The sequence below is a fragment of the Syngnathus typhle genome, linkage group LG5, assembly GCF_033458585.1.
Source record: "Syngnathus typhle isolate RoL2023-S1 ecotype Sweden linkage group LG5, RoL_Styp_1.0, whole genome shotgun sequence".
Taxonomy (NCBI): domain Eukaryota; kingdom Metazoa; phylum Chordata; class Actinopteri; order Syngnathiformes; family Syngnathidae; genus Syngnathus; species Syngnathus typhle.
In genome coordinates, this window is record NC_083742.1 from 20,267,501 (window position 1) to 20,292,896 (window position 25,396).

The window sequence follows — 25,396 nt, forward strand, 5'->3', positions numbered from 1 at the left end:
AATCTTCTTGATCCTCTGTGCAAAACAAATATTATTACTGCAGCTCACTGAGGAGTTATCTCTTATTATGGTGGCAAAGGCGACGGTCCATTTGATCATGTCTTTGCCACATGTTTCGCCATGTTGTTTACAATATGATAGTGATTTTTTATTTTTTTTCTCATGAAAAAAATAAGCACCTATTAAATCACTATGACCATATTGAGCTCAAATAAATCACTATTACTCTATATTATTTTTCAAAAGCATTTCACAGTCTTTGTAAAGTGCACAAAAAACAATACATTTAATCGACAAAACAAATACAATTTTACAATAAAATAAATAAATATAATTTAGCAAGACAGAAACATTTTCTATGTAGCATGCCACTTCTTATATTCTATTTAGCAATAAATAAATATATAAACCAATAACCTTTAACAAGACAGAAACATTTTCTATGTAGCATGCCACTTCTTCTATTCAATCAATCAATCAATCAATCAATCAATCAATCAATCAATCAATCAATCAATCAATCAATCAATCAATCAATCAATCAATCCAATTAAACAAGACAGAAAAAAAATCGATATATTCATGCCACTCTTTCTATCTCGTTGGATATCTTGAACAGGTTTGCGATCCGAATGATCTAGCAGGCGCGCCATCAAAGCAAAAAGAATTTTGCTCAAAGCTCACCCTCCCGTCTGGAGAATTAGTAAGTTTCTAGGCATATCACCAAATGTTTTGGACGTGTTGAGGTTGATTTGTGTGCTCACCAAACAGTACGACGGGGACAAGTTTGACATCAAGAGCATCATGGAAACGTGGACGCTACAGACGGGATTTCCGCTAGTCAACATTGAATTAAAATCTCGCAAGCTCCTGCTCACCCAGCAGCGTTACCTGAAGATGGAGCCTCCGCCCGCCGCCGCCGACTCCTCCTCCACCGACGCTACCACCGACGCCCCCACCCATGCCGAGAAGTAAAAAAAAAAAAAATATGCCGCTTGTCCTCATTAGATTGAAGACTCAAATTTGAAAAAGTGCACATTTTAAGCCATGGTATGTCATGCTACGTGGTGTTGGCCAAATAGCTCCAAATGCATGAAGACTCTCCTGAAAGCCATGCTTATGACTAGGCCCACTTGCAATGTTTTCTTTTTTCTTTCTATAAATGCAATTTTAATTGCGCTGATGTGTTCAGGTCCATTTGGAACATTCCACTGACATACAAGACAAGCGACTCTGCCAGAACATACCATCACCTGATGAAATCCTCAGTAGGTAAGAATAAAAAAAAAAAAATCTTGACTTTCTCATGTTTTCCATGCAGTATTTATTTGTTTAACACAATGAACCATTTTTGCTGTTTTGTGCTTGTCCAGTACTTTAATTGCATGTGGTGTAACGTCCTTCCTTGTCCACAGATCTCCTGCGCCTCCCAAACAATGTGGACTGGGTGAAGTTCAACGTGGACATGAACGGCTACTACATCGTTCACTACGGCAAAGACGGGTGGAAGAATCTGATTAAACTGCTGCACTCCAACCACACGGCGCTCAGCAGCAAGGACCGTGTCAGCCTCATGCATGACGTCTTCCGGCTAGCCAGGTCAGGATTTGCATTTCTTTCAGTCAAAAGTTCGGAACATATCGAGCTATCGACCTATATTCTCTGTGTGTGTATATTCTATGACTGTCTGTCCGTATTATATATAATGTGTATATGTAATGTGTGTGTTGCAGCATCAAGAAGGTTAGCTTGGAAACAGCCCTGGAGCTGGCCTCATATCTGCCCAAAGAGACCGACATCATGACCGTGACTCAGGGCTTCCGAGAGCTCATCCCCATCTATAAACTGATAGAAAAAAGGGAAATTGGAGTTCTGGAAGACGGCATGAAGGTTGGCAAAGTCTGCCTGTTGTCTTTGTGGTTTGGAGACAGACAGACAGACGGTCGGTAGCGGTGTGACGGAGCATAGCAAACGATAATGAAGTCCCCAAAAATTGCAGTCTGACCGGTTTCATATGGCGTCTGAATGAGATGCGCCTGAAGGCTTTTGTCTCATGACTTTTTGTCATGTCACAGCCTGATGTCGAGTCGGATATATGGCAAGTCAAATACAGATGAATTGTGATCATAAGATCACTTTTTTGCTCCCTTAAGACTTCCACAAAGATGCAGAGACGTATTGTATTTTTTCAACGTGACTAAATTGACGGGGGGGGGGGGGGGGGGAGTTGAAAGCCTTGGCAACAAAAGTGAGCACACCCCTAAAAGCAATTTAGCTTTGGCTCCATTCGATTGAATGAAAAGAGAGCATAGCAACTCTGCTCAATAAATGAGCGATCCAGAAAATGGATGACTTAATCGAACAATGACGATCATGTTTTGCGCACAGGCTTTTATGCTGGACCTGTTCAAGAATTTGATCGACACTCAGACGTGGGACGACTCCGGTTCGTCGTCTGAGCGAGAGATGCGTAGCTACCTGCTGCTCTTTGCCTGTGTCAGGAACTACACTCCTTGCGTGACCAAAGCCAAGCACATATTCAACCTTTGGAAGGACTCGGACGGCCAAATAAGGTCAGAGGCGCCATTCCCTCCGGACCTTTGAGTCACCGCGATGACCAATGAAGACGTCTGCTTTCAGCCTCCCCGTCGACATCACCTTGGCCGTGTACGTTGTCGGGGCTCAAACGGAGGAAGGCTGGGACTTCCTCTTTGACTTCTACCGCCGGACTTTGCAAATGTCCGTCCAGAACCGCATCAGGATTGCCTTGACCGTCAGCCCGTTGTATAAAAAGCTCAAGTGGTACGTATTCATTTGGTATTTTTGCCATGATTTTGGAACGATGATCAACATTGGACTCGGGACACCCCTGATTATTATTATTATTATCATTTTTTGGGGCCCGTACATAAACGAGAACTCACCAGATGCAATCATTTAAAAGATGGGTCTGTAGCGCCCCCTGCAGCACACTGCTCTCGTTATTCTCTATCGATCTTTGACTATTCATATTTCATTTTGGGTCGATTGAATCATTTTTCAAACAGTGGGTCGGTCTGTTCTTTCATCTGCAGGCTTCTGGGGCAGAGTCTTCTGGGTGAAGTGGTGAAAACGCAAGAGCTCCCAGATGTGGTGGTCTCTATCAGCAGGAACCCCCGAAGCCACAAACTAGCGTGGGACTTCCTCCGAACCAACTGGGCGACCCTGATCAAAAAGTCAGTCGTAAGCCGTGACTTTGACAAATGACTTTTATGGCTCAAGATACTGATAATTGTGACAAAATGGGACAACCTGTGGACTACTTTCTTGTCGGCGGCACCTCACCTGTGCCTGTCTGATTTCCAAAGTCTCAGCCAGGGTCTATTAGGTAAGAAGCGTTATCATTTTTCGGAATGATAGCCAACCCTAGATTGCAGAGTGAACTGAACTGGGGTCAGATCTTGAGGCGTCAAAGCGCATAATCCTTGGTGGCGCTAACAATTTGAACCGTTTCGAAAAATAATCGAATCCAAATGGATGTTTGCATTGAAATCTCTTTTGCAGGTTTGGAGTTGGCTCCTCCTCCATAGCGCGCATGGTGACGGGAGTGACCAGCCTGTATTCCACCAAAACGATGCTCATATCGGTGAGTGCGCATAGCGTTGCCCTTTTATTCATCTCCATACGTCCCGTTGCGAATTGTCCATCTCTTGATTGCTTTCCGTTCTTGTGCTCAGGTGGGAAAATTCTTCAGCTCTCTGGAGGTGGAGACGGGCTCAGAGATGCGATGTATCCAGCAGGCCTACGAAACCATCTCCGATAACATACAATGGGCCGAGACCAACTTGCCCTTACTGCAGTCCTGGCTGAGAAAACGCCAGAGAGTTACTCACGAGGACTTGTGATAGGCACACAGACACTTTTTCAATTGGTCATATTTTGGGGGTGACAGGTAGGTTAATTCCAAATTGTCCATAGGTGTGAATATGATTTTCGACTCCTTTTTTTTTTCCCATCGTCATCCAAAGTCATCTGGAATACGCCTTCCGATACTGAACAGGAACGTAGTTCTGGACTTCACCTGTTGACAATGCATTTGTTTGTGTAACTTTCCAACTATCCCTTGAATTTGAATGAAGACGGACGGACACTGTTTTGTGCCGATGTTTTGCTAACGCACTGATCTTGTTGTTCATGGACAGAGATGGTGCGATACGAGACGTTCAAGGTTTTATTGAAGCGGAACATTATTGTCCATTGCTGCTGACTTGCTTCATGCATGGTATTGCAAGTGTGACTTTATGAATTTGGAGTGAAGGTCCCATGACAGCAACTCACGTCTAGATGAAACGTTTATCTGCTTGAATATTGCAACGCCTGAAGGAACACGGATGTCCTATGCGATTGTTTTTAATCTCGATGAATTTCACATGCTGACCTTGCATTGTCACACGGATCCCCCCCAAAAAAAAAGAAATCCAACAAATTTGATTTTGTCACAGCCGCCTTAACGACGTAAAGTCTGTGTTGCATTGCGTCCTTGCCATGAGTGTACCACATGCTGACTTGATGTACGGTGTCAATGCAGAGTGGCATCGGATTAAAACAAGTGATGATACGGTTCCTCCAAATTATTACTGCACAAAATGACAGTGAAGCCATTTAGACAATGGGGTGGGACTTGGCCCTCGAGTAAAATGGCCGGCCGGCCGGCTTTGTGTGGACTTTTGACATCCACCACTGTGAAGCTTCTACCTCAAATGTGCCCATTGTAGAAATCATTTGAAATGTAACCATCTGTTGTCGACAGGATCTTAACCACCTCACCTGTATCCAAAGTGGGCTCAGGTGAGGGGGCGTGGCCTGCCGGCAGTAGCGTTTACTTTAAAACCTCTGCAGCCACCATAAATTCTTGCGGTGGACCTTTGGCACATACCAATAAAAGGCAGCGTGTACTATCATAGAAAACAGCTTGGGCTTGCATGAGAAACTCCTTTGAATTCATTCTCTTTCCGTGCTTAACACAGACCGGGCGGGCCGCGGTCCGCTCCCTGGCAGCAGCACACCGTCATCTGAAGGCAACCTTGGTTCTGCTGAGCCCATACCTCAGGAGAGCCGTCACTGCGACTCAAGGTAAGAATCTTTACATCTCCTTTTGGCTCACATGGAAGAATATGAGCATGGAACTGAAAGAGTTAGTTGGCATGGAAACGCTGGGACTCGCTCCAGAACATCAAGAGTTAACACTGATTGAAACACCAGTACCCATATTTAACATTATTGCGCCTCACATATTAAAAGGAAATACACACACACACACACGCATGAGATTTCTCCCAGCCACTGTGTATAGAGAGTTAATTAAAAACCAAAGGTAAAGATAATAAAAATGATTTTTTTATTGCCGTTTATCTCTTCGTATTCCTCGTCCCTCTATAAAGTGTAAGAAATGTCCTCAACGAAGTCCCTTGTGATATGTCTAACACTTTATGGCTCATAATATTGTGCATGGTCAACGTTTAGGCAATTTGAAGAACACAGCAACGGACGAAATAGCGAGCCAACACCCACTATTGAAATTTACAACGGTTTATGAATGATTTACAAAGCATCTACTTTGTACTTTACAAAGGTGCGTTGAATTGTCAAATAGTACCAAAGCCTACGGGATCTATAGATTGTCTTCCTCCTTATTTAGCGACCAATAAATGGGTGGGTGCCTTTCCTTTCTTTTTTTTTTTCTTTTTTTCCTTTCCAGGATGCAGTAGTACAGTCCAGTCAGTAATCGATGCGATGATTCAGACACTTGTGAGAGTGTCATGTGTCTTACCTAAACATTACGTCGTGCTCTATTTTCATTTCTTTATGACTGACAAAATAGTTTGTTAAATGATCAGAAAGGTCACTGAAATAACTTGAAAGTGGAGTTGATTTTGAGATTTTTTTTTAAAATATTTATTTATTGAAATGAATTGTCAAATGATCAAGACAAATTAAAATCCTGAGAAATCTGATAATGCTTTGGGTCGAAGGAAAAAAAAAATCCTTTTGTTTTTTGTCTTTTTCTGTTGTGTTCTGGAAGCCATGCGCCTGTAACATAAATCCAAATTAAAAAGACAGAAGACATTTAAACCAAGGCTAAAAACCTCATGCTGTGTCACATACCGTAATTTTCGGACTACAAGTCGCGTTTTTTTTTTCATAGTTTGGGTGGGGGGGCGACTTATACTCAGGAGCGATTTATATACATATATATGGGGTTTTTTTTCACTTTTTGGGGCATTTTATGACTGGTGCGACTTATACTCCGGTGCGACTTATAGTCCGAAAATTACGGTACCTACCGAGGAATAAAAAAATGACCCAAGGCATCGAGCAGTAGGGACGGAATGAACTCGAAAGGGACTTGGTGTCTTGACAATAATCTCGTTCTACATGACGACGTCATTACGCAACAAACCTGAACCAGCAACAACCAGTGTGGTTGGACTGTAAAAGCAGACCGTAAAGCAAATTGAGTGACATGTTGCCTGCCAGGGACACTTATCTCGACACGTTGTATTGGTTGTAAAAAAAGCTCCGATCATGGTGACTGACTAATTATTGTGGTTCAAAGTGTACCATGCAGCGGTTGCATGGGTTAGTCCAGTATATACGTACGGTATATTGTGAAATCGCAATGATGTCATCGAAAATAGCTATTTGACTTGAAATCCACTGCAAATGACTCTTCCAGGTCTGACTGTTCTTCTCTCTTGATCCTCATTCGTTCACGCTCCCCAAAAGGATGTCTTTAGGCGACATCCCCGCCCTCGAGTAAGTACATTTGCACGTCATGATTGAAGAAGTGTCAAATACAACACGCGAGTGACACCGCATTGGTTTTCCTCCCAAGGATCTTCCTGGCCGTCCTGGGCTTCGGGCTCCTCATCATGTTCTGCGCCACATTCTGCAGGGCGTGCAGCCGCCTGAGGGAGGAAGAGATCGAGAGGGAGGCGGGGAGGCGGACTGAGCACGACGGCCGCCCTCCTTCCATATATTTCATCCCCTTTCATGGGAGACTAGCGCAGCAGGAGCAACAGCTGCAGGAGCAAGACGAACACCACGGAGTGCCTCCCTACAGCCAAGAAGCCTTTACGCTGCCCCAGTACAACACTGCCGGAGGCCACAGTGGACCCCCACCTTCCTATACTGAGGTGATTTGGGGCTCGATTGATGTCCCTGTTTCAATATTTCCCAGGCACATCTTTAAACACGCTTAAAATGTTACAACCACATTTAAAAAACATTGAGTAAACAAATCTCGGACGGACATATGGAAATATTCCCTCTGTTCACTCTTCATAAATGTGTCGCCATATAACAGGCAAAATAAACTAGCAGCAGAAGACACAGTACTTTCCCTGATTTTCAAACCTTACCATTGCAACCTGCCTGTAGATCAGCGATTGCGTCTTTCTGTGTGGACTGACTGTGGTCTTGTCCTTCTCTCATGTTCCAGCTGGATTTTAAGCCCGACGACCTGCCGCCAGCGTACACGGAATACAACGTGAGCACCGTCACAAGGTCAGCTCGTACGGACACGGCCCAATCTTGAACGCGGTCGTAAAAAAGAGACTGCAGCCGTGACAAGCTGATGGACGTACTTGCCGTCTGATTACTGCACTGAGGCCACTGGACTTTATCTTGAACATGTCTGATGGTGAAGATAATGGATGCTGGTGAGTTGGCATCATTATTAGAATGACTCGGAAAATGAACACACTTTGCTGAAACCCACCTTTTTTCAGAGCATATGATGGTATAAATGTATATTAATATCATTTCAAGTCAAGTAGCTGGTCTACTTAGAGTGTATAGCAATCATTTTTTATGCTCCAAACCGAAAAGGCCTTTATATTTGGTTTGAGAAGTATTGTCATACGTGCATGGCGTACAATAAAATGTTGTTAAGATCACTTGTAAATGTATGATTAATCCGTTTTTTAACATTAACCCCACCATGAGAAAATGAATAAATAAATAAATAAATAAATAAATAAATAAATAAATAAATAAATAAATAAATAAATAAATAAATAAATAAATAAATAAATAAATAAATAAATAAATAAAAATACATATTTAGATGAGCAATTCTAGAGGAATGTTTGAAGGGAACATTTAGGTCAAATATAATCAGACAAAGTAGCAGTGAGTTCATACTGGCTGGCTGGACTGGACTGAACTGGACTGGAATGGCTTGACAGTTTGTCGTGGAAAACTGATAGTCGTCCTTTATCGGGCAAGGAAGGAACCATAATTGGTTGCTTAAGAGGGTGTTCATTCCAAATGAACCCTGCACGTCACACATCCCCAACACTTGAATTTGCGCTGCTTCTTCGTCATCTTCTTTTTCCTAACTGGATTAGGCCCATCAAGTGGCCCACATTGCTGTTCTTCGCTGGGCAGATGATGACCACTTAGAGCAGGGGCGTCAAACTCACTTTTTTCGCGGGGCGCACTGTAGTCATAGCTTCTTTCGGAGGGCCATTATGACTGTCAACCCAAATAAATGTACCTCATATTATATACAGTAAAAGCTACCAAATAAACTGACGAATACATTGTTTTCAAATCAGACGAGTAAAAACTGGTTATTATTAATAGTGAAGACAATTTGCAATTCGAGTAATGTCACACGAATTTGATGCACGATTTGTCTCTTAAAATTGCAACACCACTCAGCATTCCACATTGGTACCATCAGCATTGAGAAAAAAATCTGTGCAATTCAAAACATTTTAACAATTCTTTTTTTTACCCCCCAGCGTGCCCAAAGAATCCCAATCAACTACGCCGTCAAGATACAAACGGCAACCGGAAGTCATAATAACATAATTCAAAGCCAAATGTTAGGAAAGGACATACCTTGTTTTTCTCGAGCAGACTAGAAAATACAAAAATAATAGTTTCAAGATTTAAGTCTAATTATTTCGACAGTAAATCCTAAAATATTATTTGTTTTCTTATCATTGCAATAACCACGACAACAGCAACAACGTAATAACAACAACAATAATAATAATGATGATAATAATAATAATAATAATAATAATAGTGGAATGATTTATTGCCTCACGTGCACCATCGGAACCGAGCATCAAGACACAACTACCGGAAGTTAAACAAGCCGAAGCCTAAAGGTAGCTTAGCATCTTCTCATTGTTGAGGCTAAACAACAGATTGGTTCGCCATGTCGGTGACGCAATCGAGCGCGTCCAAATTCCATCACTTGAGGACGTTCGTCAACGAGCGACTCACTGCCGCGGCTGAAGAAATATTTGGCGTCTTTGAGAAAACCATCGCCGCCTACGAAGAAGAGCTGGAGCGTCAGCGTCAGCGCAGACTTCTGGACGTCGTCTGCAGACCGAGCGGACATTCACACATGACAGGTTTGTTGTTGTAGTTCTACATTTACATGTAGCAACGTGCGAAATGAGCCATGCTTTTATACACATTTACGAGCAATCTGCTATTCCTTGCTAGCTAATGAATTGATTTGCGTTTTTGCTCATTTGGGTTGGAAAATTGAATATGAAAGGACATGGATGGGCATAAGCCAACAAATGTTAGAGGCGTAGCCACCAAATGAGCCTTTTGAGTCAAGGCCTGACTAAAATGGTCATTTATTCCTTTATAGACTTCATTGTTTCTCCCCCCCCCCCCCAATATACTGACTATGTTCCTCAGAGTCCCCAGAGAGGGCCTTGTGTTCCCAAGACAGCATCACCAGTGTGGAGCAGGAGCTGCTTGAACCTTCGCACATTAAAGTGGAACAAGAGGAACGCTTTTCCAACTGTGCAGTTTGGCCGCTGGCTTTGACAGGTGACCACGATGAAGGCCGAGCGGGCAAAGAAGCCATCGACGTCACGGAACGCGACGACTTTGACGTATCCGAAGCGAGCAGCGATAATCAAATCGTCTTCCGTGACTTTTATCCAGATAATACCAAAGATTATCTAATTAGCCACAACCCGGCCTCTACGTCCACCTGCGGTATCAAAATGGAACGTCGCAACCAGGAGGACAGGACGTCCAACCTGGAGAACGCCTCGTCAGCCGTTTTTGAGCCGCCTTTTCACGGCGCCGGCGCCGGCCTCCACATGGATGATTCGGACGCGTATGCGCAGGCCAAGCCTTTCGTTTGCGACATCTGCAGCAAGGGCTTCGGATTCAAGCGCTACCTGGCGCAGCACATGATCACCCACTCGACGGAGAAGCCGTACTCGTGCGGCAGGTGTCGCAAGACCTTCCGGCGTATGCAGGGCCTGCAGATACACATGCGGTGTCACACGGGCGAGAAGCCGTATTTCTGCAAAACCTGCGGCAAGAGATTCTGCCAGAGCTCCTCGCTCAGGGTTCACCTGAGAGTCCACACGGGGGAGAAGCCGTACTCGTGCACCACGTGCGGGACGGGCTTCAGCAGCCTGCCGGTGTTGAGGAACCACATGGTGAGGGTCCACGATGGCAACATGCTGTACCTCGCCTCGTCCGGGGAGAGGAACTCGGTTCTGTGGCCCAACTGAAGTGTTGGATGTGACCTTTGAGTGTTTTGCTGTATTTTTAGGGAGGTGAATTGGTTGCAGAAGTAACCTTTGCTTGTAGAAAACACATTTGCAGTTGGAGCTACACTGTGAAATAAAACAAGCTCCAAATGATCCTGCGTAGGGCCAACAAACAACAGTTTGGGCGCTAAAACTCCAAATTTGTTCCTTTTGTACCAAATTTAGCGCAATAGTCTCAAATGAGAAATTGTCTGGCCCCACACTAGTCTAAACTTTGTGGAATAGAATGGAGCTGAAAAAAGACGAGCTCCAGTTTACCTGTCAACCAACCGGACATGGATAGGAGGAATTATTGGAAGACTTCCAGCACATTTTCACCACATGAACCAAACGACATCTCTGTAAATAGTTGAATTGTGAATATATTTATTATTGAGTACAAACTACTGTTGTCTGATTGTTTTTGGTTCCCGCTTTATTTTTTCTGTTGGAATAAACTACCTCAGTGATTTGTTTTTGTAACCTTTCTGTGATTAAATTGCAAGTGACTGGAGTGTCCAAGCCACTAGACTTCTGTGTCTGATATCTACTGGTTAATCTGGATTTAAATAGAGATAAACACAATTCATTTAGTTATAATCAATACCTGAAGATGGCAAAGTTGGAAGAAATAAAATACAGAATCAAAATAGTATGTTCATGTTTGGAAATGTTAAACCAACAGAGTTAAATGACTTTAATTAATTTAATGAATTTCAAAACAATACCCGGTTTTGATTAAACATTTTCTCCACCAGTTTTTGTACTAACTATAGTAATGAATTCCCAATTTGTGACTGTTTTATTTGAAAAATAGTTGGGATTGTTGAATTAGGGGCTTCTTTTTCTAATCGGAAGTTCAACAGAGGTCTAGAAGTAATTACGCTATTTCTTTATATTGCATTATTACAACTATGTCGAATTGTCAATTATGAAAGCATCGCTCTTAACTGTTGTCGTGCTTCGCTTCAAATTCAGATGAAATGTCTCCATCTAGCGGACATTCAAAACCGTTACAACCGTTTGTGTGTATGTCACGGACGTGTTTATATTTAATTATCAACATTTTATGAGACATGAAACTTGCTTTGAAAAATATATCTGAGGCGTGCGTAAGAGATTTTGAATCAAATGTGCTCGAAGCTGGTTCACCTGCTAAACGGTGGCCGCTAATTAGACACGTGATTAAACCTCGAGTTGTAATTGGTCCACATATCCTTTTCGTTGATGGCACCTGGCAATTTACGCGACCCCATGTGCCAAGTTTAACAAGTGATCAACTAAACTTGAATTGATCTCTTGAACGTCTCCTCGGTGAACGTTTTGCCCGAAAGACGCAGTGGTCATCGATGATTGACGCCATATTTGAGGCTCTGCTGTAAGGTAAGGAATTTGCTCGTATCGTTCATTTGCATTGGCTGCCATTTTGAATTTGGGATGGTTAACGAATGTCGAGCATTCTGACACATTAGGTTGGCCGACAGTTGCACAATTTAATGCAGTAAACATTTAGCATGTAATAGTAATAGGAGAAAATACTCGGGACTCTAAATACCATCAAATTACAGTAGTCTTCATGGGAAAACGAGGTAGACATTTTAGTAGCAAACAAAACCACCACACGTCTTAACGGTTTGCATCATGTTCAGCAGTTTTTGCAGCAACCTTAGATGTAAATCAAAAACAGGCATCTCACCAGGAAGTCTGATCCCAATATGTCAACGTTTTTTTTTTAGATGCAAACATTTTACAATGGTAATAGATCACAACACTGAAGATGTTGGCATTAGTGATGCGAGTTTAAGAGTTCACAGTGACACCGCTGACATGAATATGTGAGGTTGTGATCCCCAGCAGGTGAGGGGGCCCCCCATTGCTCTGATCTGCCGCCCTGTGCATGTTAACCACATTTGCCATTAAGATCGTCAACAGTAACGTGTTTACAAGTTCAAGTTGTCCAAAAAAAAATGGAGCTGGCCATATGTGCCCCATCTCATTTTTTAGAAAAGTACATTGTTTTCTTTGTGTGACCTTTAACCCCCTCAATGCAAAAGGTTTGTAAAAAAACGTTTGCTTTTCTGTCATTTTTTTTTATCTACCTTTTATTGAAATGATTAACAGTACAGTTGAAAATAATTGACTGTTTTAGAAAATCTTACTTAGCGGGAAGGAGGGGAAAATAGTGTGATGAAGCATTTCTTCCTTTTTATTTCTCTTGCAAAAAATACACACCTGGTGTACAGATTTGACTGATTTTCTTTTTTCCCCTGGAGCTCATTTGATAATGGATGGATGGTTCAATTCTATGTGGTAACAAAAGTGGAAAAAAAAATGTGCCGTGTCACATTTACTAGTTCAACTATTTAAAAAAAAATCACTTGTTTGATTTATCTTATTAAATAGTTTAATCGATTGACTTGAAATAATCAAATGAAAATCAAATGAAAAGCAATCAATCATGAACTCCAACTCATTTTGACATCTTGTCTCTGCCGTCTTGTGGTCGTTGACGCGTAAGTAGCTGCTTTAGCCAGCAGGGGGCGCCAAGTATCTGAAACTAACTATGTCTCAATTTCAACATGAAGCAGTTGTCTCCTCTCCTCTCCTCCGGCAGGCAGCTGCGAGGAGGAAGATGAGCTCAGCTCGTCAATCTTCCTCCGCCAGTTGCGCCGTTGCCTCACTGCCACCGCTTCAAAAGAGCCCCGCCCCCTTGCAGCCCTCACCCCTCCCCTCCCTGTCTTCAAATGAACTTTACAAAGACAAGCTGGGCCCAGCTGGGCCAAATGCACGTGTGCTTTTCACCAAAAATATGTCCATTATATGAGGAAAAAGGTGCCGCGGCGTCACTGTGGTTCGCACGTGTGTTTTTGTTTCACAGTAGTTTTCTCAATATGAACTCGAATAATAGCTATTGTTACAACCCCTTGGAGTTTGGGAAAACCCGATCCGAGCCATGAACCAGAATGAGTACGCTTCAGCCCACTTCCATGTCTCCTTCCGTTGGCTTTCCGTGTCACAGACTAAGCAAACAGAGTCGTGTGCGCGAGTAACCTCCTCACTTTGAGTCAAGAGACGTGGTACTTGGGCCAATCCCACAGCGCGGAGGGAGGAAGCGGCCATTTTGCAGCCTCCTCCGTTCCCATCGTTGTCTCCTTCAACCCCGCGCTCCCTCACCTTGCAGCCGTCAACGTGTCCGTCCACGTTCCTCCCCCACTCATTGCTTTTTCCAGTTGTCTCCTCGCGGTTCGAATTCAGGATGTCTCATAAGTGTGTGTGTGAGTGTGTGTGTACATCTGGCCTACATGAGGCGTGCAAAGACAACAGACAAGTAATGGGAGAAGTGTGTAGGCGTGTGGGGGCCGTGCACATGAGCGTGCACGTGCGCAGACGACAAAGGCAGCTGGATGTCTTCGTCAGCTAAATCCCATCTGAATGCATTTTCAGATGAACTTTTGCTTCTCAGCCACAAAAACCACACGCGTCTCCAAGCCGTCTGAAAAAAAGGCTGCTGAAATAATGTAGCAATAACTTGATGACATAACAATTAGGCTTGCTATTCTAAGAACCATGTTTGATAGATGCTTGGGACAATTATTTTAGGCTAGGGCGTAACCCATTCATCGGCCAATGTTGACGCTTAAGATCTTCAGAATCGGTCAAAATAATCACAAATTCTAATAATAATAATTCATTCAATTTGTATAGCGCTTTTCAAAAACCCAAAGACGCTTATTGGATTCTGATTGTATTTTTTTAAACCCAAGTCCAAAAAAACATTTGAATCAGTGGGTAAGTAACTATTGTTTGCCGCTGCGCAACCTCACCACACCAAATGGCGTGCAGTGAGAAACGGACGACGCATATTGTTATCTTGACTTCTACTCTTGCAAAACGTGTCAGCCCAAGCAGATTGCATCTCCGTGCATAGTCATCTCCTCCTCACTGCAGACGTGGAGCTAAAATACTAAAACACATGTAAGCATCTGTCCGCCTCTCGTTTGGAGTGCGAGCGGCGGACCAAGGTCGCTCGGGTTCTTCTCGGAAGCATTTTGGCGGTGGCCTGAGGTTTCCTCCTCATTACCTTTTGCTTGCACCTTGCAAGCCGCAAAACATCAAGCGACTTGGGCAAGCGACAAATTGAGGGCTTTTGGCACTCGGCTGGCGGTAAAACATGCCTGTTTACATGGGAGGATCCCGCAGAACCGCATGAGGGGCGGCTGGCAGCCAATAAAAGGCCAGCATGGGAGGACGAGGAGGAGGAGGAGGAGGGCGCACAGTCGAAGGAGGCAGGAAATGAATGGCAAGGAATGCGCAGACATTGCGGGCGAGGCCGCCTCTTCTATATGGATTTCTCAAATACGCAACACTGATAATAATTTGGCTCCTGGACTCCCTTCTCGTGCATTCTTGAGTAGACGTTAGAAGCCTCAAATGATGGGGGGGGGGGGGGGGGACTAAATGCCAGTATCATCATACTTTACGCATTTTATGGATTTTACACTACCTCATTAAATCACCAAAGGAGCCATCAGTCAGTGTGCTGGGCCCCATGTTAAGGGCCCAGAGCAAACGCTTTAAGACGCTCTGACAGAAAGGTCTGAAAGGGGAAACCCTATCCTGCACTTGTCATTGTGATTCGGGAATATTCTGTGATGCAAAGGGCGGGAGAGAACTCAATGGTAGAGCACACAAAGGATGTCTTTTTTTTTTTTTTTTTTTCTCTCCCAATGGAAACCTTGTTGGCCCTTTGCTTTAGTGCCCTGGAGACAAGTAAAGGGTGGAATAAATCAGTAAATAAATAAATAAATTATAAATACATTTTTTTATATATAGTATATAAATAAAATAGTCGTCTTTAAAAAAAAAAAAAAAGCGTCACCAAGGAAACAACCCTCGGCGAGCCGCAGAGGATTTCTGACCTCTTGCTGCCACCGCTGCAGATGATGTGACACATTTGCAGCTTAAGTGAGAAATGAGCTCATGGCATCAAGGTCTGTCGTAGAATATATAACAAACGGTTGATTCTTCTAGGAAAAGTCACGTGACCGCTGTGGTATACTTCATAAGGCATTATTTGAGTCATTGTCGCACTCTTCTGAATTAATAGACGTGTTTGTTTTTTTTTTTTGATCATATTCATTTGAGTTGCCCGGGACGATAACTCCATACCTGAAGAAGCTTAACATGACTTACCATGTTCACTCAATCATCTTCTGGCCATTCTTTTCCATTTGGATAAATCTGCAAAAAAGTTTTAGATGTTATAAGCGTAAAGCATTGAAGCTATTTTGACAATCTTTTATTGTTTAAGAGTTGAATTACTTCTGGCATTCGTCAGGCTTTGTTCAAGTTTTTTTGCCGAAGGTGTCCACTTGCTCGAATCGCCGCCCGGTTTTGATCGCGCGTGACGTTTGACCTATTAGTTTGCTTTTTCCTTCCAAAGGCAAATACATGATTCAAGTTTGTGATTGACTCTCTCTCGACTGCTATCTCGTCTTCTATGTAGTGAGGCCAAAAATGTTCACAGATGGGAGAGGACTAATGGTCCAGATGGCTGCGGTGGGGGGGGGAGAAGAAAAAAAAAAATCGTTTTCAAGTGAGAACATCCGACGATTACGCTCTCCTGCTTTGACAAAATCAAACATGTTTCCGAGCGAACAATAGAGACACGGCGCAATTTCATATCGTCATTCTCTTTCGACATGAGAACTGCGTACAAAAGTTGACTGTTGTGTTAAAACGTTGTGGTCAAAAAACAAGGATGAGCTCACTGCAATTACAAGCAGTTTCCTTTTCATAATGACACAATATTAGCGAGTTACTCAACCCGATTTTTGCAAGTCAACGAAAACATCATGGTCCAATCAAGTTTTGGTGCGGTCGGTTTCCTGTCTGGATTTAGCCTGAACATATTTACTGGGAGTGATTTTTCTGCAGTGACCTCAACACTAAAATCCATATGGATAATAAATCTAGCGGTGTTGCGTCAAAATTCGAGAAAACAAAATCGCTCGATGTCAGTGGGTAAAATTCCAAATTTGAGTTAAAAAACAAAATGTGTCTCGTAAATAAAAAAGAAATCTAACCTTTAGAAAAGAATCCACGGCTCCAATCGAGTGAATCACTGTACTTCACATTCTGCTCACATGGCCCTCGCGAGAGAGGAACCCAAAGATAGAACGACAGATTTATTGCCCCTCAGATGCTCCTGATTTACAAGCATTGTTTAATCTCCAAATTCCAGCCACATGAAGGCTCCCCCCCCTTCTGTATTTTCCAGCACTAATTTATAGAACCCCAAAGAATGCACGTTTAATGTGTTTTGTCTTTGTGGAAGAGCAGCCAAAGAAGCCATTTCGGTGTATCCTGAAACCAGATGTGGAGGATGCTTTGTCTTTTCAACTGTTTTTGTGTGTGTAAAATAGAGAAACCGTTTCTACAGGTTTTTATGAAGAGCTTACTGTTGTTGGGAGATGCCGCGCAAAATGTGTACGTAAAAATATAGAGCGAGTGCGGCCTTTGGTGTCTTTTAGGCAAGTTCTGCTTGAGTTGAGAATCCCAAGTGGCGTTCTCTTTCCAGCTCCTCGCAAGTGTTCCTGTGTTGTGGTGGGAGGGTCGACGCGGGCCAGTGTAGCTGTTTATTTCCATTCTGTCATGCGAGTGAATCTGATTACAGGTCGTTAAGTCAATATTTAGCTTCTGCGGACAGCATCATCTCGGCCCGGTTTATTTATTGTGCAAGCCGCACGGCACACATCTGCTGCCAGTGTCGTGCGCGGTAGCAGACGTGTGCCGCTAGCAGGAAGCAGACGTGTGCCGCTGGCAGGAAGCAAAGCAAACAATGAGCGTGCCATCTCACTTGAGGTCCGAAAAATCGGGGCGGCCGAGGTCATGATGTGCGGCGAGAGGTCAGACGTATTTAGGATGCTTTTTTTTTTGTATTTTGCGCGAGCGTGCATTCATGCTAATTGCGTCTTTTATTGGCATAAAATGAAAACCAAGTGCTCGCTGGACAATTTGCAAAATCTTTCAGCATCTTTCCACACTGGGGAGGCAGTCGGGAAATAATTGCGTCTCGTGCATTTTTGCGTTTGATTCCCCTCGTGCGAGTATGTGGAGGGTGGGACCGGCGCTTTATTGGCCGCCAAGAGGAACGAGGCCTCTTTTCATCTGGCCCTCGAGCAAGGAGGATTTGCTATTTATTAAAAAGAGAGATCAGTGTATTTCCTGCAGTCGTGGCTCGGGTTGTGTCAGCGAGGCGGACCTCACACGGCGACTGGATGTGAAACGCCGCCGGTGAATGTTTACCTGACCTACTATTTGAATTTTTGCTTCCTAAGATGTGAAGGTTGGGACTTCGTTAGTCTTGGAATCCGTACGCTTGGTCTTTGTCACGAGCATTTGAACTGGATATATATTTGCTTTTCATCTGCTGGGCTTCGGCCCACCACTGACGGCTTTGAGTATTTCCATGCGATCCTGGAGAGCCGCCATTCTTTCAAGCATGCATCCATACATGAAACATGCACGCCATAGCAAAAGAACAACTGCCAGCCAGCAACCCTCCCCCTAAAATTCACTTTCGTCTGCAAAACATCTGGAATTCATTGGGAGGAGAAGGTTTTCGGAGGAGGGGGGGGGGGGGAATGAACTCCAAAAGCAGTCTGTAGATTTGGACCCAGCCCCTGACTTTAGGTTCCCCGTCGAAAGGATTGGTTAGCCTTACAAACAGAAACCTTTTACTCACCCCCCTTGGTGGAACAAACCTGCTTTTGTCCAACACAGACTCCAAATGTATTATTTCTCATTTATGAATAAAACATTTTGGGGACTGGTTTGAACCACCTGCAATCTGCCCGCAACATGGCTCAAAGCCTTCAGATAGCGAGATAGATTCCACATGATTCCTTGACTGTAGTTCTTTAGTCACGTTGCACAAGTGCGTCAGCATATTTTTACTGGCAAAGTATGAGAGAAACATGAATGCGGAGGCGCTCGTTAAAGGAAATAAAAATGCGCAGCGCTGCCTAGAGCAAATAGTTGTGCACTAATACCTGGATGCACGCTGCATGGTGGCCTCCGTGAAGAGAATTACATCTGGTTTTTGTTGGTCTGAGACATTAATTATAAGCTGCCGCGATGGTCTTTACAGTCTGCATGTGTAACTACAAAGACAATACTCACTTTGTCTTGGGTTTTTTTTTATATGTAGGTGTCATTTTTGTCTGTAATTATGACTTAAAAACACTGCAAAGTAATGTTTCATTGCCATACCGAGCCAAAGAACGCTTCCCTGAGGAATTGTGCAGATAGACGGCATTTAAACATCAAAAGTATGACAAAAGAGTGGCTTTTATTCGAAACGTGAAGACCATGAAAGTTGAAATTTGTTTCTGTCTCTAGAAGAAGCTTCCCAACGTTAGTGAGCGCTCTCCAGTAGCTTGGAGGGCGAAACTTTTGGGATTATCATCTAAAGCCTCAAACAAAGTTGATAGCTGCGTAAATAAACTCCCTGTTCGTTCTATCTGCTACACATTTTGGCAACGAAAACAAAAATAAACACCTCGGCGACGGCCGCGGATTTGCGATTTATCCATCCGTAAACGTTTGGCTGGCCCGACTCGAAAATAGTAAACACGAAGCAATTTTCGGTCGGTCGTCTGCCAAGGCGCATGGCTGTATTATGATAACAGGCCTATTTCCTGTACTTAAGATTTTTGTTGAACATTAGGCCTCATTCTCAGGCAGAGATCGGTGGCCCAGTTTCAATCATCTCAACCTCTCTTGCCTCAGACGTCCGACCAGATGTGTGTTGCAATTTATTTCTGGTTCCTAGTACAGGTTCTTGGCTAAATGCTTCCAGCTCAGCTTTGGCAGTACACAACGGAGGCATTCCGATCTTGCAACATCACATTTTCCCTCCTATCGCAAATAATTATTCATCCTGAACAAACGTCATCTTGAAACCCGATGTGTCCGCTCTTTGTCTTGAAGGTCAGACTGGAGGAAGTGAATGATGTTAAAAACAACCTTTGCTTCCATCGTTTCATTTCTCCTTCTTTCCATACAGCCTCGTCCACGGTTGATAGTCATGGTGAAAACGTTACCTAAAAAAGTGGAAATGCTGAATAGCATCGTTGTACCAGGCCAACGTGCTAAATAAGCTAGCTAGCTAGCAGCACTACGAGCATTTGTAAACACATTCATTCGCATTTGGAATCAAATAGACGAAACTAAAGTAGGTCTACGTCAAACGTTACTCAGCAGAAGAAAAAATACCTTACATTAGCTACATCGCTATTTTAGCCGCCGTTGTCTTGCCAAAGCTAACGAGAGTACAACGCTAAGGAATTCACCATAGCTATCTTTGTCAACATGTCCTGTTTTCGAGACATCAATTGCAGCTGTCTAAGTGGTGTCCAAATTCGCACCTTCTTAAAAGGCCGATACCCGCCCGCCCGACAAATGCCCAGCTGAGAAAATATTTACAGTAAGGGTCACACTCGGGTTTGTGTGTGTGTGTGGTGGTTGTCTCTCTCTGGCTGAAGCTGACGTCGCTCGAAGGAGGTCCGTGACATGAGAATAAACAATGCAGGAGCCCACCTGGCCTTGATGTGCAAACGGCGCTTACGTAACACACACCAGGACGTCCATAAATGGAACATTTGTTGTTTAAGCACACTCGGCTGAAGTCTGTTTTCCAACGCAAGGTCACGCGAGTGTCCTCGCCAACGCGTCCCTGAAGCTTCTGGTCCAAGGCGTCATTGAAGAACACCCACACTGACAGCGCCGAGTTAACACAGACACGGTAAAGCAAGATAAACAGAGCGGACCACCCCTCGCTGGCTCGGTGGGTGCTCACTGTTTGCAAACAGCAGCTCTGTCATTCCTCCAACGGAACTCTATTTAGACCTTGCAGGTGGATTTATGAGCACAACGGTGGAACAACCAGTGTGTTCCAACTACTTCAATCCTAATCATGTCAAGTACATTTGAAAAACGTACATACATCCCATATGCTGTTTCGAAAAGAAACTCAAACAAAAACGAGACGAATTATTCTTTTTAATTATTTTTTTAAATGCACTATTCAGCAGCTCAAGTGGATTCCAAAAAAGCAACTGAAATATTGTGCTTGCACAAGTGTGCACACCCTTTTCTAAGTGGGAGTTGAATGAGTTCAGAATTAGCCAATCGCATTCAAAGTCGTGTTAAGTGGGAGCCGGCCTCGAATGCATCCCAGATAAAGTTCAGATGTTCTACTAGGCTTTTCCTCACACTTGATTTTTTGCAGCTTTAAGGTTTTGTGTCAACATTGATCATTATTTGGAACTGTTCAAAACATCACGAAAGGCTTACTAGACCATATCCGTCACCATCTTTTGCGCTTCCTTGTCAGCCTGGAATTCATTTTCTGTTTTAAGGCTGAGCAATGATATCCGTATAAAAGGCCCAACTCTGACTTTTTGTTAGCGTACGAATCCACGCTGGGTCTGTAAGTCGATTCTGCGCATCGTTGAGGTGTCGAAGCTTCTTATTCATCTGACCTCTCTCGCTCGGCCCGTTTTTTTTCCCTCGCTTTGACATTGCGAAGACACCAAAAGAAGCCCGGACCACCCGAGTCCTGACTCCCCCTCGCAGGTGGGACGCCGGACTTGGATCGCAAGTTAAAAGTGATTATTGTGTCTTGAAACAAGCCTGTCTCCACGCCAGCGTGTCCAATCAAGAGGGTGAAAATAACCAGCCACGTACCGTAGCCGTGGCGCGGATCCCGAGGCCGCAGCAGATCCACGCTTGATGTTTAACAAGCCGGCCTTTTAAACAGCGCTAATAAAACATCTCCTGCTGGCGGGGGGGGGGGGGGGGGGATGGCTCTTCATAGACCTTTTTCACTTCTCAATGCCAAGTGCACGTTATACCTTCTCTCCCCCTTTGGCCGTTTATGCGGGCGTCGTTATTTTAACTATAATTGGAGTGATAAAATGGTAACAGCCTCCGCATTAGAGCTGCCCGAACTCGTGTCCGGGGTTGGGGATCATAGGTGCTTGGACACGCTCTTGTGTAGGAGAGTTATCTGTGTGACTTGGCCACCAGGTGGCAGTATAATGTTCATGCCAAGGAAGTATTGTGAAATTGTTGGTCTACATCTGTTGCTGCACCGTTTGTGTTCAAATATCTGGTGCTAAAGGTTTTAGCACTGACTGACTGACTGACACATTGATGCTAGTTGTTAGCCCATCTATGGCGTTTTCCATTATGTGTTTGCAGTAAGCTAACGGACTAAAGGGACATGTTGTGGTGGTTTTCAATACACAAGCAATTAGTCAATAGTAGTCGTTGTTTTGTTTCCACAATGTCAACCTGTTGCTTTTTGTGACGTTAGCCGAGTAAAACTCTTATCTTAAATGTTTCACTTGCAAGTCCAAGCAAAAAATCGTCGGCTCATTTTGCAAAACTCGGCTCACTCTTATCTGTAGGCACCGCTCGAAGTCTCTGATTTCTCTGCAATTGAAATGTTAGTTTAATCAACATAATTCTTAATGGGAAGCAAATGATGTTGGTGCTTGGCGTCATGATCAATCATCTGGCTGCTGAATAATGTCATCCGGGCTTTTTGGCGGAGTCTGGGTTATTTTTATTTTTCCCAGAGCTGTCACGCGAGATAAACATGAGAGAGAGAGCTAGGAGCAATCTCAGAGATTCTGGCAGAAGACTGATGACATTCCAGTGAGCTTCTGGGGCCTCCGCCTCATGGGCTCTTTACTGGGACTTTTACGATCCATTATTAGGATCAGCGAGGTCTTGCTAGAACTGCTCAGTTGTTGAAGTTGGACTCGGGGAAAGATTCAATCAGTGTTTATTTTTACGGCCAATCTACCATTTCTATGACATTGACGGTCAAAGCGTCACTACCGTCAAGCGAGCCATGTTTCATACGGGTGGTAGCACTAAATGCCAGGTGGATGAATTTAGTACGTACTATTTTCGGACCAAACAGTTCTATGAAAACCAGGACAACATTTCTCAGAATCAATTGAAAACCAAATCTCGGGGCATACCAAAACGAGTTCTAGCGTCTATATTTTGTGCAATCACGGTTTGCTAGCCTTTGAACGATAAATGATCTCTGACTCTATCTGACTCACCAGTTGACTCCCAGTTTACAATTTTCCCCTCCTCCTTCTTCTCACAACCTCCCCATGTACATTTCATACATTGTTGTGAAGCTAATTTAGCGGCATCATTCGCCCATGTATTTAGAGGTTACAAACTGAAAGCCACAATTGCAGAGCGGGGGGCGGGGGGAGCATTCCGAATATTAGGTTTCCATTAGTTCAGATGCCAAAGCGCATGAGTCATTTCAAGCCTGTTGTCGTTGGACTAAAATCTGAATTCCAAACCTCGAGCTGCTTCATAATCAGCTGGCGCCTTGAGCTTACGTGGCAGAAATCCTCGTGATTGGAAATGTTACCAGCTTGTCGAGACTACCTTTGCCGTGATGTGAAAGAGAAGAGCTCTCCAATCATGTAAAAACATGAAGGTGGAATTGTTGTTGTTGAATATGCCATATGTGGGTCATTCCTAATGGCTATCAAGTTGCTGTGCACTGCCAAGGCCTGGACTGGTGCCTGCCACCATCATGTCGCCTGGCTGCAGCTGCATTCTCAAACACACACACACACACACACACACTGCACGTTAGCTCTCTGACCAGCTGTCACCATGAGATGAAAAGGGATCTCCTTTCACTTCAACTCCTGTCACTTTAAAACAGTATAACAAAATGCAAAAAAAAAAAACGCAATTTCAAAACATTTCTTCCCAAACTCGACGATAAGCGATGTGTTCCAGGTTCTACCTTTTGGAATCATGAGCTAACTTTTTTTTGGTGAGCTTTTTGTGCTAGTTAGCACATAAAGCTAGCTAGCAATATAGTATTGAAATGATCTAGTGTTTGCGGCGTGTTTTAAGTGTCAGTATCTGTTGTCTCCTTGCGGCGAATGTGAAGATGAAACCTAAGCTGTCTCTTGATCCTGCGTCGGATGCAGGCGGCGGCCCGTCTCATCGAGGTAGCTTGCTGCGGGTGCGCTGCTGCGGGTGCGCAGCTGCTGCTGCTGGTGTACTGAACTTGGCGCCTGAAAGATTTCAGACCTGCTTCACATTTCAAAGAGCACGACTTGTTGAACCGATGGAGACCCTTGACCCTCTCCCACTCTGCTCTGCTCTGCTCTGCTCTGATCCCTTCACTCCACTCACTATACAAACATGATGTAACCTTTAATCTCATTTCATATGATTTTTTTTTCCCGAACTTGCAAAAAAAGAGCCGCTTTTCCTCGGCAATGGGCAAAAACTGCCGCTCGCTCAACAAATCCCAGCAGCATTCAGGCTCAGGTTTCCAGCGAAAAGCACAAGATTGCTCTCGCTAAAATTTCCCTCCGTTTGCCAAGAAAGCACTTAAGGTAGCTCTGAGCGGCCGAGGTTCCGCTTTCAGCTGCACTGTAACGTCCACTGTTGAGTTTCCCCGAGAACGACAGAATGCAAGGAGTGTTCTGAGTCGACGCTAGCAACGCTTTGGCATCACGCGTCTGCGTTTGACTGTAGCGCGTGTGTTTGGTGAGAGCAAAGGCGACAAACGGTGTTGTCAGATTGGAATCGCAGCGCTGAATTTATTGCAGGAGCAGCATCATGTGAATGCTTACCCAAACGACCAGCCATCTATCGGAATTACTTTTGCCCTTGCTTTTTGTTCTTCTTTGGGTATTTATTTGTGGGGGGAATTAACATTTATAGGTTTACTATTAAAGTCAGTTGCACTTGTAAGCAATGCGCTGCTTAAAGTTCTCCCTTGAAAGGCCCCTCTGTCCGTTTTCATCTAAACTGGCCAATGCCAAAGTTGCCTGTTAAACATTTCACAGAAAAACTGCAATTTTACAGGCACAAATATTCAGTTACTGGCTGTATTCTTTTTTTTACAAAACAGATTGCCCTAGAGGTGCAGAATTTTCCTCACCATTATGGCGACAGGGCCGCAATTATCTCGGAGCAGTTTTGACGGCAGCCGTGCCTATCAGGAACATCAAAACCATGCCTGGAACCGATGCCAGAAGTTCCCTTGCAAATGAGTCCCATATGGGTTCAAGCAAAACAACTCGCCCGAATTTATACAGCACGGCCGCATCGTTGCTCACCGCACAGTAGTCTGACTCCATGCTTGTGTTTGTCTTAGCGTTCAGCGCATCCTAACAAAGCCGTCAGTCGCTGCAATTTTTTTTCTCAACTTGCTGTAATGCACACGCAAGTTGTTTGTGTCAAGGGGGGAAAAAATGTTTCATTCAAGGATGACCTTTTACTGTACCGCAGTTGAGTAGTAAAAGAATGCAATGCAGAACCAGAAGAAAAAGGAGAACATTATCGGTTGCCCAAGACGTGCAACCTATTCCATTTGTAGGCCACGAAAGCATGGCAAACCTCCATTGACATTTGTGCTGCGTAAAAGCGGCTCGCTGCATTTCATAGTAGTTGACACTAACACGGGCGACGTAATAGCGAGCTACTTTAGCGGTTTACCGGGCTCTCGTTTAGCCCAACGTATGATTACACGTCCAAGTTATAATCGACTCGGTTGAGCAAACGTTCTCAGGCTCATGTTTTACGCATCAGTGCTCGCTCGCCGTCTCGCCCTGCTTTTGTCATCCTTACGGCCGGCCAACGAAGCTACTACTGCTGTTGCGGCATTTTGCCCAGAATGCCGAGACGGCTCGGGTTTCCCTTCAGCACATCCCCGCACCGTTACCCAGAAGGCTGTGCTGCTCATTCGACCTCGTCAA

At 44.0% G+C, this 25,396-nt stretch overlaps 2 protein-coding genes across 3 annotated transcripts in view; both read left to right on the forward strand.

Moving 5' to 3' along the window:
• Positions 1 to 4,597, forward strand: part of erap1b (endoplasmic reticulum aminopeptidase 1b) — a 9,455-nt gene extending 4,858 nt beyond the window's left edge. The window contains exons 10-19 of the mRNA XM_061277731.1: positions 620 to 703; positions 772 to 971; positions 1,193 to 1,272; positions 1,416 to 1,599; positions 1,734 to 1,890; positions 2,389 to 2,573; positions 2,641 to 2,802; positions 3,075 to 3,215; positions 3,544 to 3,625; positions 3,717 to 4,597. Of these exons, the coding sequence (XP_061133715.1) occupies positions 620 to 703; positions 772 to 971; positions 1,193 to 1,272; positions 1,416 to 1,599; positions 1,734 to 1,890; positions 2,389 to 2,573; positions 2,641 to 2,802; positions 3,075 to 3,215; positions 3,544 to 3,625; positions 3,717 to 3,884 (1,443 nt within the window). The 3' untranslated portion in view covers positions 3,885 to 4,597. The remainder of the gene's footprint in view (positions 1 to 619; positions 704 to 771; positions 972 to 1,192; positions 1,273 to 1,415; positions 1,600 to 1,733; positions 1,891 to 2,388; positions 2,574 to 2,640; positions 2,803 to 3,074; positions 3,216 to 3,543; positions 3,626 to 3,716) is intronic.
• A 4,523-nt stretch (positions 4,598 to 9,120) lies between these two features.
• On the forward strand, positions 9,121 to 11,096 carry LOC133154739 (zinc finger protein 3-like). Of its 2 annotated transcripts, XM_061279671.1 has the most exons (3): positions 9,121 to 9,413; positions 9,712 to 9,846; positions 9,964 to 11,096. In XM_061279671.1, exons 1-3 carry the CDS (start codon positions 9,215 to 9,217, stop codon positions 10,545 to 10,547), a joined length of 918 nt encoding a protein of 305 aa, XP_061135655.1. In that variant the 5' UTR covers positions 9,121 to 9,214; the 3' UTR covers positions 10,548 to 11,096. The 2 variants fall into 2 exon arrangements, with proteins under 2 accessions (XP_061135655.1, XP_061135653.1); XM_061279669.1 differs by having other exon boundaries at positions 9,712 to 11,096.
• The last annotated feature ends 14,300 nt before the right edge of the window (positions 11,097 to 25,396 follow it).

What these genes read in the sequence shown, in the direction of transcription:
- LOC133154739 (XM_061279669.1), top strand. Translation starts at nt 9,215, where the DNA reads ATGTCGGTGACGCAATCGAGCGCGTCCAAATTCCATCACTTGAGGACG. An exon ending in CGGACATTCACACATGACAG is followed by an intron (nt 9,414 to 9,711) that starts GTTTGTTGTTGT and finishes TATGTTCCTCAG; the next exon opens with AGTCCCCAGAGAGGGCCTTG.